The 14,607-nt window shown below is 35.2% G+C and overlaps 1 protein-coding gene across 2 annotated transcripts; it reads left to right on the plus strand.

Moving 5' to 3' along the window:
• Nucleotides 1–2,857: 2,857 nt before the first annotated feature.
• LOC118037180 (disease resistance protein RGA2) lies at nucleotides 2,858–6,330 on the plus strand. 2 transcript variants are annotated; one of them, XM_073406019.1, is made up of 4 exons: nucleotides 2,858–4,461; nucleotides 5,243–5,363; nucleotides 5,536–5,605; nucleotides 5,754–6,330. In XM_073406019.1, exon 1 carries the CDS (start codon nucleotides 3,082–3,084, stop codon nucleotides 4,270–4,272), a length of 1,191 nt encoding a protein of 396 aa, XP_073262120.1. In that variant the 5' UTR covers nucleotides 2,858–3,081; the 3' UTR covers nucleotides 4,273–4,461; nucleotides 5,243–5,363; nucleotides 5,536–5,605; nucleotides 5,754–6,330. The 2 variants fall into 2 exon arrangements, with proteins under 2 accessions (XP_073262120.1, XP_034898985.1); XM_035043094.2 differs by having other exon boundaries at nucleotides 6,194–6,330.
• Nucleotides 6,331–14,607: the final 8,277 nt, after the last annotated feature.

Raw genomic sequence — 14,607 nt, forward strand, 5'->3', positions numbered from 1 at the left:
AATGACTATCAATACATCATAAATATTTTATATAAGGTTTGAACTTTGATCCCTCGAACTAATTATTAATTTAATCATACATCAAATCTACGGTTATAGATGCTATAAACGATTATCAAAATACTATTGAAAAACAAAGTTATATATTTAGGAGTTTAACTAGACTATTATTATATAAATACAGACTTTTGGTATTTAAGCTCACACTCTAAAAATATAGACTTTTTTCTATATAAATATACCATTGAATCTTGAATGTGTTAGAGCTTAGAAGTATCAAAATCTTTTAAAAAAAATTCATAATTGTTTTTCATCAATAGCAAGTTGTATATTTTTATCTATTTATTTTTTCTTATAAGATCTAAATGCAAATTTCCTGATTTTTTTTTATTAATAGCAGGACTTTCTATTCTATTTTTCTATCATATTTTTAAATCTAATTTTTAACCTAAATAAAATTAATTAGCATCATCATTATTATAATTAAAAACTCTTGAGAAAGTATGTAAGATAAGATAGGTCATGATCATCTTTGATCTCTGATGCATCTCAGGTTCTGAGAGAGACATTATTTGCTTTTTCTACCAGGGTTATTTATGCTATTGTGCTTACTGCTAAGGAAGTTCCAAGCAAGGGATAGAATTTTAAGAAGAATTTTTTCAAGGTAAAAGATTTGATGACCATGATACATTCGTTCCTTCAATCACCCCAAAGTAAAGGATAAATTTTTATTTTTATTTTTCTTTGTTTTTTCTCCCTGGCCATGCTATGAAAACTAGTTTAATATTTTAGGACTAGTTAGGCCCTTGGCCCAAAAACTACTAGGCACATAGCCTATTAAAACTCTTAAAAGTCCATGAATTCAATATCCCAGCAAAACCTTAAAAAACTCTCACCGTTACCTTTTTTATATGGTTATGTTACGTAGTATAAATAATCAAATGAATTAAGAATGTACTTAATTTATTAAACAATATTTTACCTCTTCAGCAGCTTGAATTATGGTTCCTTGAAAAGAGTAGTAAAATTAATGCTATAAATGATTCAGAATAGAAGGACCATATAGAGCCGTGTTCATAAGAATTAGACTGTCATAGTAGCAAGCGAGCTAAGACCGATCCTCAATTCCTATATATATAGAACTTCAAATTAGTATCTGCCTTGTTTGGCCAATTACACAGAAACAAATAAGGATTAAATCGTTGACATTATGAAAAAGAAAACAGCCTTTTAAACAAGCAATTCATGAAGTGCATTTCACATAACATGCTTAAATATGACATGTATGTCCATGTGTTTAAATTTAAAATTAAGGGTTTCTAATTACACAAAGGGACCCTTCGGCAGGAGAATTATTGGGAATGTGGTTTTTGTTAAACAATCCAATTTAAACAAAGAGAAAAAAGAATATAAGGGGAAAAAAAAAAAAAAAGGGCAAACAATGGTCAAACATGCTCCGCAGCCGTAATACACTCATAATAATAAATTGATTTGTAGGCAATAATTAATAAACTACACGACGAAAAAAACAACGTCTACGAACCCATCCACAAACCATTTAGAGTAAAAAAACAAAAAATAAAAAAGGGCAATCAATGGTCAAAGATACTCCACAGCTGAAATGCACTCATAATAAAAAAATTGATTTTTTTATTATATTATTTTAATTTTTTTATTCAAATTATGAGTTCAGTGGATTATAAATTTAAATAATAAAATTAAAAAGAAATAAATTAAAAACAATTAAAAAACTAAAAAAAAATATCATTTCAATAGATAAACTTGTCAAACCTGTAAATTAAATAAGCCGAGCTAGCACGTCAAATCTGTGAATTGTGTTATGAACTTTACTAAGATTATAAAAAAAATTAATTTATTTTTTATTTAACAATAAATAACAAAAATATATTATTATAAAATCAAACACAATCTCAATACTGAGATGTTTTCTAGATTACGATAATCTCATAAAAGGCAAAACAAAACCAATTATGAAACTAAAAATTCCCAATTCATTTAGTATCCAAGGATGAAAAAAAACTAATTTTAAAAAAGTTAAACTTAGACCCGCGAACCAAATCAATCAACCAAACCTGTGAATAGACCAATGGACTTTATAAAGTTTAAGAATATAACTTTTTTCTAAAACTATTTTTTTTAATTATATGAGAAGAAAATAGACGATAAAAAAATTAAGTTCAATAAAAAAAAACATTCCACCAAACTCGTAAACCAGGGCAACCAGGTTACCCTGACAAACTCACAAACCATGCTAACCTTATAGAAAGATAAGATAAAAAGAAATAAATTATGAACCAAATTCTTAATCATCCCAATATTAAAATATAAAATCAACAAAAATAAATTTGAAAAAACAATCATGACAAAAATTCAAAAAACATAAAGAAAAAAGAAAACAAAAACAAAATACCATGGATTACTATTGTCATTCACAATACAATATGTATGGGTGAACAATTATTTTCTCATACCCCTTAATTTTTATTACTTTATAAAATTTAATATCATGAAATTTTTTTGCTACAACTATTACAACGAATAGCATCCCAAGTAGCCATTCATAATTTACAACCACAAATATAGCAAGCAAAAAACTATTTAGAAGCTACAATCTCTGTGTTGTTTTGAACTTTGCTTTCATGGTTTTTTTTCTTAATTTTCTAATTTAATATATTTTTATATATTATTGAATTGTTGTATTTTTACTTTTATAGTACGTCTAGTAGAATATTTACATCTTGTTATGAAAAACTTTTTTAAAAAAGGAGAACATTGATAGTTTGATTCATTTGTCAGTTCTTGATTCATCAAACTCTTCCAAAGTCCCCAAATGAGTTCGACCATGTGTGGTCAATATTCCATGGGAGAAGCTACAACGCAATTGCATCACTATAAATTATTAGCAACTACTTGTAAATTTATTCTTTTTGATTTTTCGTCCCTTAATTTTATGATCAGGAAGACGCAACGACTTATCCTCTCCACTCAGAAAGCGGAACTCCACTCTTATCTCAATCATTTTTTTCCTATCAAACACTTCTCCCCTCACTCGAAAAGAAAATGGCAGAAGCTTTTGCAGCCGAGATTGCAAAATCCCTTTTAGGGAAGTTAGGCTCTTTTGCTGTTCAAGAATTTCGTTTGGCATGGGGCCTTCAAGATGACCTTGAACGTCTTGAAGAGAGATTGAAAGCCATCAACGCGGTGCTGTCCGATGCAGAGGACGTGCTGGACGAAATCGAGTGCGAAACTTTGCAAAGGCAAGTGGTGAAAACTAAACGGAGCACCAGCAGAAAGGTACAACACTTCTTTACAAGTTCTAATATGATTGCATTCCGTTTAAGAATGGGTCATAATATAAAGAAGATCATAGAAAGACTAGCTGAGATCTCATCTCTTAAGTCTGACTTCAACCTCAGCGAGCAACCTATTGATTGTAGTCATGTCTTGGATGAGGAAACAGAGATGAACCGATCCTTTGATAGCTTTTCCGGTCTTATTGGAAGAGATGAAGACAAAGAACGCATCATCAACCTTTTAATACCACCTTTTAAGGTTGGTGATGCACATCCCCTTGTCCTTCCGATTGTAGGAATGGGAGGCTTGGGGAAGACATCTCTTGCCAAATCGGTGTGTGATGCTGAAAATGTAAAAAGTCATTTTCAACTGAAGATGGAGGTATGTGTTTCAGATGATTTTTCCTTGAAACAAGTGATACAAAAGATTATTAAATCTGCAACAGGGGAAAGATGTGCGGATTTGGATGAGGGTGAACTTCAAAATAAACTTGAAGAAATTTTGAATGGTAGGAAATACTTGCTTCTTTTGGATGATGTTTGGAATGAAGATGCTCAAAAATGGTTGTTGTTGAAGCCTTTGTTATCAAAAGGTGCTGGTGGAAGTAAGATTATAGTAACTACCCGTAGTCAACGTGTTGCTGAGATTATGGGTACTGTTCCTGCGTACAACCTATGTCTTCTTGGTCAAGAGGATTGTCTGTTGTTGTTTTGCAAGTGTGCGTTCAAGGAAGGGGAAATGGAGTTGAATCCAAATTTAGTTGGAATTGGGAAAGAAATAGTGGCGAAATGCAAGCAAGTTCCTCTGGCAGTGATTAACATGGGGACTCAACTGTATGGTAAGACTGATGAAAAAGAGTGGGAATTGGTGAGAGACAGTGAGAAGTGGGAAGAAGAGGGAGATGGCATTTTACCTGCCTTGAAAATAAGCTATCAAAGACTGCCGACTCACTTGTAAAGATGCTTTCTTTATTGTTCGGTTTTTCCAAAAGATTATGAGTTCGCAGATCTCTTATTGGTGCAATTTTGGATGGCACATGGGCTCATTCTTCAATCATCAAATCCAAATGAGAACTTGGAAGACGTTGGCTTGCGTTATGTGCGCGAGTTGATCTCAAGATGTTTCTTCCAAAAATATGATGATAAGGTTTGTTTCTCTTTAGTTAAAATGCATGACATAATGCATGGTCTTGCATCATCATTGGCTCAAAAAGAGTTTTCAATCATGAGCTCTCAAAACCACCAAATTTCCGAAACGACCTGTCATTTGTCAGTTTTTTACTCTAATTCATTTTTTCATCAAACTCTTCCAAAGTTTTCAAATGAGTTCCACCATGTGCGGTCAATAGTCTTGGCAGATAGTACAGTGGGGTCTATATACAAAACAGACTTTGAGAAATGTTTGTCAGAATTTAAGCATTCGCGGTTTTTGAAATTAATGAAAGATTTTGGATTTGAGGCTTTTCCGGAGAGGATTGGTGCCTTGAAACATTTGAGATATCTCAATTTTAAGAACAGCGCAAAATGAAAAGACTCCCAAAATCTCTTTTCAAATTACAAAACTTGGAAGCTCTGGTTGAAGGTCTGGGATTAGAAGAGTTGCTCAAAGGTGTGAGGTACATGACCAGGCTTAGATTTTTAGGTCTAGTTACTCAGCAGAAGCGGTTGCCAGAAGGAGGGATTGGGTGTTTGGAGTGTCTTCAAACTTTATTCACTGTTCGTTGTGAAAATCTAAAAAATTTGTGCGAAGATATGCAAGGTCTTAAAAGTCTTCGAAAATTGCTTATAAGTGGATGTTATAGCTTGATTTCTCTGCCTCAAAGCATAAAATGCTTAACTACTCTGGAAGAATTACTTATTCTTGATCTTAGAAGAAATGCCAGAGTGCATCGGCAATTTTTTAAAAAACTTCAAAATCTTGTGATTAGTGATTGTCCACGGTTGAGCAAAAGGTGCCAAAAAGGAACAGGAGAAGATTGGCCCAAGATCAAACATGTCCCTGAAATCAAGGTTGACGATGATGATAGTGGTGAAGAAACATCTCATTAGGTACGAGTTATGAGTATTTAAATCTGTCATATTTAGTTTTACATTTTTATCATACAGAAGAAGACAAGGTATGGCATGATAAAATGCAAAGTTAACCAATTGATTCAACAATTTGAATTTCTTTGAACTTAATACATCATTATTAAATTCTATGTTTGTCTAATTTCTTCAGCTTTCATTGGGGTTTCTGCTGATGGTTATTCGGGGACTTCAATTTGTTCGATGTTGTTGCTGACTGATTAGTACGTAAAAGTGCATATTTATCAAGGTTTTATATCATCATTTTGCACTTAAAGTATCAATAACTCCTTAACTAAAACATGTTTTATAATAACAAGTCTAATACTATAAAATACCTTAATATATGGTAAATGTTCATCTTAAATACAGGCCTATCACATAAATCGAAGGATTGAATGATTAGTTCAAGTATGGAAATTGAAAGGACAAAGAGAGGGCCAAACTTAGAAAAGAGATGTTGGCGTAGTCCAAACTGGAACATTGTTCGGTAATTGGGTCATAACTCAAGTTTTAAATGTCAAAATGATCTCAAAGTTTTACACAGATTAGGTAAGACATAGGCCTACAACTTTCATGTTTTCATTAAGATCTAAGAAGGTCGTTTGCCAGTCCAAATTATAGCAACAACGAAGAAGTCTGAATTTGTCCTGCAGCCCGAATACTGTTTAGTGTTTGGCCCATATCTGGAGTTCTAGAAGTCCAAATGACCTTTTTTTTTTTTTTTTTTCCTGGAAAGCTAAGTCAATTTCCTACAACTTTCATGTTTCAAGTAGTCCCAGTTCTGATGCTAGCAATTTTGTTTTATTCAGACAAGAAGATAAGGATTTTCACAAAGTCAAGAGTTGGCCACCCACTCAATAATTAGTCATCAAATCAATAATTCTGAATTTTGGCCTATAAAAGGAGGCATTTGCCATGTATTTAGGGGCTTGGTTGTTCAAAACAAGTTCATGCTCTTTATTTCTCTTTTTATATATATTTTTTTGTAATTTTTAAGTTTTGCTTTCATTAATATCTTGTTTATGCTTTTCATTTCCTTTCTTTTACTTAGTTAACTTGTATTTTCTTTATGTTCTTATTTTGTTTATTTATGTTTCTTTTCTTCATTATGTTTAGCTAAGTTTATTATGTCAAGGTGAAAAGGTTACACTAATGGTGAAAGAATAAATATAGTGTAAACTCAACATGGATCTTAATGTTTAATATTAACATGTCTTATCTTTTTATCTTACTAATTCTTAATACATTGCTTGTTAAATGGTTAATCTAGATTTTTGTTGTATAACACTTGGTATAACAAATGTTTGGCACTCTCATAGCCCAACCGTATGGTATTACCTACACCTGTGCTATGAAAGGAACTTGATTTGTTGTTAACATAAGTTAGCATCATGAATTCCTGACAATATTTAAAAGTTTGGTGTTACTTAAATAAGATAATTAATATGATCATGTTAATAATTTATAATGAGCTATTAATGAGAAATCATCCGATTATTACCTCCTTTGTGTGTGGTTTCTAGTTGAATAATAAGAGTTTATACTATACTTGTTTGAAATATCATTAGTAGATCCTCTAACCTTCACATTTGTTTTTATCATTGTTTAATCCTTATATTAATCTTCCTTCTCAAAGTTCTCATTAATTTCTTCCTCTTTTTTTTTTATTATTACTACTACTACTACTACTACTACTACTACTACTGTTATTATTATTATTATTATTATTTACATTTTTGTTATATTTTATGTACATTAAGTATGCTCTATGTTTGATCAAGGATCCTGACATTGTTGGTCTTGCCTTGTTCATTCGCATCAGAAATCTGTTTATATTATATAATATATCTATTTGATCTTTTCATAAAATCAGTATATAGGCTGGAAACCTGTGACCCGATCTTTTAGATTATTCTAAGGTATAATAACACTACGTATTGAGTATTTTTATTATTATTACTACTACTACTATTATTATTGTTGTTATTATTGTTGTTGTTGTTATTGTATTGTTATTTATAATTTATACAATTAACCTCTCTGTGGTTCGGCCTCGGTCTTGCCGGGTTATTTATTACTTCGACACTCCTGCACTTGGAAGAAGACATCAATCTTTTGGTCGTGTCACTAACAATCTAGTTTGTTCAAATAAAGATGAAGAGTGTTTGCTGGAGATTAATTTCGTTCTCTGTGTGCTTTGCTCGTAGTTCCTGTTGGTGATCTACTTGGCTTTTCTTTTGTTCATAATGGTTGCTAATCAGTTCATTTGTTGGTCATGGAATTTGCTCCCTCATTGTTGATCTTTGGTTCGGCTAAGATCTGTTGGGATTTGCCATTAATGGGCAATAAATTGTGCAACCTACCCTAAGAAGTAGGGTTACCATTGTCAAATGGTAGTTGCACCCACCATTGACAAAAATGGTGCAACCCATGTGTTGTCACCATTTGTGCCATAATTCATGGCCAATTTGTCTTACCATTCTTGCCTATAAATAGACACCAAGAGAGAGAGCAAAATGAGAGAGTGGTGAAGGTGTATAAGAGAGTTGAGAGAAAGAGAGAAAGCAGGGAGTAGAGTAGAGTGAAGTGATCCTCCTCCTCTATATATTTGTTTTGTATTCTTTCTCTATCTCTAATAATATTGACTCTCTCGTGGATATAGGCGATTTGTTGAACCACGTTAAATATTGTGTCAGTGTGCTTAGTCTCCAATGAGCAAATATTAGTTCATCATCGGTCGGATTTCCCCAATAATTGGTATCAAAGCATATGGTTTAAAGTGGTGTTTGATTTTTTGCTCAAAAATGAAAGTTGTCAAAATTATGTTTTGACCATACCACTGTGTAAAGGAGGAAGAGACGAAGCCACTGGTAAAAACAACGTCAAAATCAGACATCGAACATGGCCGCACGGGCCATCACGCTCCAGCAAGGCGTCTGCCAACACGCACAGACGCGCCCTACACGTCTTCTTCGCCCGGATGGGTTGACCCGACCCGAATACCAATTGACCTGACCTATATGATTGACCCAGATAATGATGACATCAACATGATATCATTGTGACATCAGCATGTACAGTAGGCTGCCAGGGATGACATCAGCCTAATGTAATTGTGATGTCAGCATGCATAGTAGGCATGCCATGTCAGCAGACACGCCAGAATAATGGGACCTATCGCCACGTCATCAGCCCCGAGTCGAGCTGAGTCAAGCCGAGTTGGAGCTGAGCCGTGAGCTGAGGGAAAGGATCCAGTGTAGCCAATCCTACGTGCAACCAGATTTGAGATTTAATCTAGGCCACTCATCAGGCCTTAGTTTTTTTGATCAAATCTTAGCCGTCTGAAATGCGATTTGGACGATTTTAGACTTGTTTTTAGCTAATTTGATTGTTCCGGATATAATGGTACGGTTTGATCGTTCAGATTTGAGACCGAAAATGATATTGGTGAATTATTAAGAGAGATTGCCTGATTAAGAGGCATCTGAAGGGCATCATGGTGGTCGATGGAAAAAAAAAAAGAAGTCGCATACATTTGCCCAATTATGTGTGCTGAATTGTTTAGTGGGGAAATTTTAATTGCCTTGATGGAAGGTAAAATTGGGACACTCTAGACACTCGATCATGTGGACGATTTGAAGTGTAGAGTGAAAATTAATGAAGACCAATCTTGACGAATCTATGCACTAGTAGTCTCGTTAGATGTTGAGAAATCATGTATAACAACAATACTCTAGATCAATTGTAAAGGAAAGCCGTAACAAAGCTAGCAAATGCTTGTATATACGGAAAGACAGTACGATAGATAGATATGGCCTAAGAAGTTCTGGCTAGGAGATTGGGTTTTAAGCGGGACTATTGTGACCCCTCCAATCTTTCCTAGGAACTTGCTTAGTTGAAGGATTATCCATACGGTACTATTTTCGTATATGTAACAGTTTGTAATGAAACTGGTGAAGACTAGCAGGATGACGGCACAAGGGGAACAGTTAGGTTCCGTATGATCAAGGATCTGATGGAGTGGTGATTTCTCCAAAGAAGCTAGATTCAGTGACTGTAATTTTTTGAGGGGAGAATTAATGAAGACCCTGATAATAGAAGAGAAATACAACAAGGGGATAAAGATTGGCACCCTATTTTGACTTGGACAGGTGTTGTGATAGGATGAGCTGCTGTCAAACATAAGCAAGGAATATGGAGAAAATCTGGAGAACAAAAATTGCAAGAGGGCACACGGAGATTGTGCAGGAGTACCCGTAGGATTTAATGAGGTACTGTAATGAGATAATAACTGCAAGGAGAAAAGGAGTTCCCAGATGAAGCTTAGAGCAGAGACTGTTAAAGGTTATACAACAGGAAGTCTCTTATGCTATTGATGAAGACAACAGGCGAAGACCTTTCCAATGCATACAAGGATGGAAAGATGAGCTGTTGTAGAGGCACCTAATTGAGGGGGTGTGAATGCCTCTGATAAAAGGCGACCGCCTATGAAAGGTGAAGACACCAAAGAGAGTTAGTGTAGGTGGAGCTATCAAGCAGAAAGGCGTAGAAGCTCCAAATATAGAAATCGAGGTGGAGGATTGCGAGGAGTATACCGCAACTTTCTCTTTTAATATAGTCAGTGGCAGTAATCTCTCTCAAGTCCACATGGTGGTAAAGAATCTTGGAGCCACTAGAGTCGTCCCAGATGAAGGAGGATGAGACCGCTTCATGACGAGCGGAGACACCTTAGACAGAAGGTGTGTGGGTCATGATATGAGCCCAGTTCAGAACGCCCCAAAGCCAATATGATGGCTAGATATGAGTGGACAGGTGTATAGCCAATGAAGTGGCTATGATGAGTATGGAGACAAATGCAGGATTGACTTTCATGGATATTGCCCCCATGCTAAAGATCAATGAGCTAGAAGACATTTGCCTTGGACAATAAATGGGTGACTTGTGGAGCATTAAGACGCGACTGCTATGAAGGAGCAGAGGGCACGCGCAGGTTCCGGGAACAAGTTGACTCTTGTCAAGGTGGTGAGCTCGGTGAAGACATTGTAACACTCAGAGTGTCAAGACATACATGGATCAACCTTTAATGGGTTGTCCCTATAGGTAAAGGTGGAAAGCTACCTGGACTTTTAAGACTAAAAGCAAGAGACTCACGGAGAAATAAGGTGTGGTTCCTAGGGTGGAAAGAGGGCAGACGCAACTCTAGAATGAGTAGACTCTTGAAAGAGTGGTGAGATCATATTGAGATACTTAGATAATGACTGTCGCACTTGGGAATAAAAATTTCCGTTTGAGGGGGGTGTTGTAAGCCTTGGTGTGAGGCTTGATGAATCATTCCGGACCGAGCATGGTTGATATGCTTGAAAGGGAATGTTGTGTCCCAGAGACAAGCGTTAACACTCTTCATATGTGAAGTGGCAAACTATCTGGTTGTAGTGATCTTTTGGTGTGAGAAAAGGTGTGCTTTGGTGACTCTAGTAATTGAAAGGTTTGGCGGATACCTGTAAACTTGGCCACAGACGCTCTCGGAATGGTAAGCTTGGAAAAGTTGTAGAATGTAAGCTTGTGCTGATGGAGCAAGAGGACAATTACCCATATAAATGTCAAAGGAGGTGATTGTTGGGATTTACCATTAATGGGCAATAAATTGTGCAACCTACCCTAAGAAGTAGAGTTACCATTGTCAAATGATAGTTGCACCCACCATTGACAAAAATGGTGCAACCCATGTGTTGTCACCATTTGTGCCATAATTCAGGGTCAATTTGTCTTTCCATTCTTGCCTATAAATAGGCACCAAGAGAGAGATCAAAATGAGAGAGTGGTGAAGGTGTATAAGAGAGTAGAGAGAAAGAGAGAGAGTTGTAAAGGCAGCAATGAGAGCTGGGAGTAGAGTAGAGTGAAGTGATCCTCCTTCTCCATGTATTTGTTTTGTATTCTTTCTCTATCTCTAATAATATTAACTCTCCCATGGATGTAGGCGATTTGTCGAACCACGTTAAATATTGTGTCAGTGTGCTTAGTCTTCAATGAGCAAATATCAGTTCATCATCGATCAGATTTCCCCAACAAGATCTTCTACAACAATTGGTCACTTCCGAAGATCAGCTTAAGTCTCAGAGCATCTGTTATATATGTGTAATTTCCTTCGCTAGCTGTATGTGATAATTTGTCATTAATAAATTGATAAACATTTGGTTGTTCTGAATTATTGGCTTGCCTCCTTATCTTATTTAAAATATTGCGTGTGATCATTTAAATAATTATGCTTAACATATAAATTCATCCTTCTAAACAAACTAAAAAGCTGAAACATCAAAGAAACTTCCATTATAGGTCTGCGTGACTAGCTATCATGCTCAGTAGCTTTTCTATTCCAGTAAGAAAAATGGAAAATCAAAGAAACTTCCATTAGAGGCAATCATATGTAGGCTTCCAAAAGTTTGTTGCTGCTACCTGCATATTGCAACATCCTGATAGGTGTATAGCCTGAAAGTTGCGCTATAAATGTAATCTGGTTCTTGATGGGGGGCAAAAAAAACACCTTACCGATTCAGAAATCGAGAATCAGCAACTTAGCACTAATCAGATTGGCTTCACTTCCAGCAATTCCATTTGATCTTCCATCACTATACACAGCTTCCCACACTCTCGCAACCCACATGGAACAAATCTCTATCCACCAAAGAACGAGAGAAACCCGTGTTTCTTTGGCTCTTCCTCCACCATAACAGCCTTCATACTATAATGCATGCTCAACAAGTCTCCAAGCAGCATGCTCAAAACCAATCCAGCCATGTTGGCGGCTTATTCACAAAAGCGGATACCCTCTATCAGTACTCCTAATCACCTCCGTATCCTCCGGAATCACACCCAACAATGCCAACCCCAGCATTTCCTGCACATCCAACACCGACATCATATCTGCATCGCGCTAGCTAGTAATGTCAGGAGTTGTTACCAGAACAGCCACCTTTGCCTAATGAGAGTCCTACATTGGAAGTTGTGGTGATTTTTCCAACACCACCTTTTCCGGATGTTATAACGAAAACTCTTGGGGCTTCGCCGGCTAGTTCAGGCTTTCTGTTCCTTTGTAGGACTGATTGGATTGAGGGCTAGTTCAGGCTTTCTGTTCCGTTGCAGGACTAATTGGAATTAGGCGTTTGAGTGAGGTTTGAAGGGCTTTGTTAGCGTTTGGGTTTTGGGTTTGAATGGGGTTAGGGAATGGAGGAAAGAAAGGCTTTGTGGTTGTGGGTAAGGGTTTTAGTGTCAGCATTGTTTGCTAAGTGTATTTGTTTTTGTCTCTGAGCAAGTGAGAATAAGAGAGGACGGTTGGTTTTGGAGTTAATATTAAGGTTGTCAATTCCGTTCTGATAGATATTTTATTTTTTTAATTAGAATAAAATATTTCTGTTTCGGAATGTTTCTATTTCGAAATGTTTGGTGTGTTATTTCAGAATTGTACTGTTTATATATATATATTCAACAAATATAATTCAAATTTAAGATAAATTAATTATAAATTATGCAATACAAAACAATGCCAAACAAATATAATTTTAAATTTTAAAATATTTTTAAATAGTCAAGATTAAATAGATCTTTAACTTAAAGTAATTCAACTTAAATAAAATATCAAAATATTATGAAAGTAAAATGTTTTAACACAAATATTTTTAAATATAAAATTAGGTCAATGTTTATCAAGGCTAATGAAATATAAAGCATTAATTGTTTTGCTCAAATTCTACAAAGTATAAACATGAAAAAAATAACATGAATATAAACCATATATATTAGTGATAAATTTAATTTTAAAAATTAGTATCATTGTTAATGAAAATAGTAATAATAATTTTTAATATTATTATTAATATCATTGTTATTGAAAATAGTAATGAAAAAGAGCTTTTTATACTTAGGTGGTTTAATTAATTAAATTGAACAAGATTCAATTTTATTCAATGGCTTTTTTAAGAGCGAAATGGAACATGAGGAATGAAATCGGAATGTTCCGGCTGAAATTTAGCCCAAAATCCAAAACGGACTGAAATTTAAAAATGAGATAAAAATTGTTCCGTTTTTGTTTCGTTTTTTGAATTGGTATAGAATGTTTCGACCATTCCTGACGAAACGGAATGAAATTGACAACCTTAGTTGAGACTTGATATTGATCTAAAAAAAAAATTAAAATATAAAAACAAACGTCCTATCCAATTAGGAAGCAAAGGAGCAAGTAGATTCAGCCTTTTGGGGTAAATTTAGTTTCACATCCTTGAACTTTTTATGTTTTTTCTAATGCGTCCCTATGTAGATTAATTGTTTTAATATAACCCTCCTCTAAACCTATACCCTTTGATACTTAATCGGCCCTTCTGTCCAATTTTAGGCATTTAATGTACAATATTAGGTGAGAGAAATAGTCAAGTCATGTTACCTTTTAATTAACCAGGTAAAACCCGAACAAGTTAGGAATAAAAAAGTCAATTCAATTTTTTTAAATATCAAAACAATATAGTTTTGATTAAAAAAAAACATTTCAAAACAAAATTACTTGGTTGAGAGCTAATTTTGATTAGGTTTTACCTTAGGTCAATCAAATAGCGAGTCAAGGTGGATTTTCGACTAGATCAAGTTGAGTTGCTCTTACTTTTTTTTTTTAACCCCACTAAACACAGCTTCCCACACTCTCGCAACCCACATGGAACAAATCTCTAACCACCAAAGAACGAGAGAAACCCGTGTTTCTTTGGCTCTTCCTCCACCATAACAGCCTTCATGCTATCCTGCTCAACAAGTCTCCAAGCAGCTTGCTCAAAAGCCAATCCAGCCATCGTTGGCGGCTTATTCAACACAAGCGGATTCCCTCTATCAGTACTCCTAATCACCTCCGTATCCTCCGGAATCACACCCAACAACAATGCCAACCCCAGCGTTTCCTGCACATTCAACACCGACATCATATCTTCCCCCTTAATCATGCCCGTCCTAACCCTATTAACAATCATCTTTATATCCCTAATGCCATCACATTCTAACAACCCTACAACCCTATCCGCATCGCGCAAGCTAGTAATGTCAGGAGTTGTTACCGGAACAGCCACCTTTGCCTAATGAGAGTCCTACATTGGAGGTTGTGGTGGTTTTTCCAACACCACCTTTGCCGGATATTATAACGACAACTCTTGAGCATTGTTTGCTTAGTGTTTGCGTTTTTGTCTCTAAG

Source organism: Populus alba, chromosome 17 (genome assembly GCF_005239225.2).
Source record: "Populus alba chromosome 17, ASM523922v2, whole genome shotgun sequence".
In the NCBI taxonomy this organism is placed as follows: domain Eukaryota; kingdom Viridiplantae; phylum Streptophyta; class Magnoliopsida; order Malpighiales; family Salicaceae; genus Populus; species Populus alba.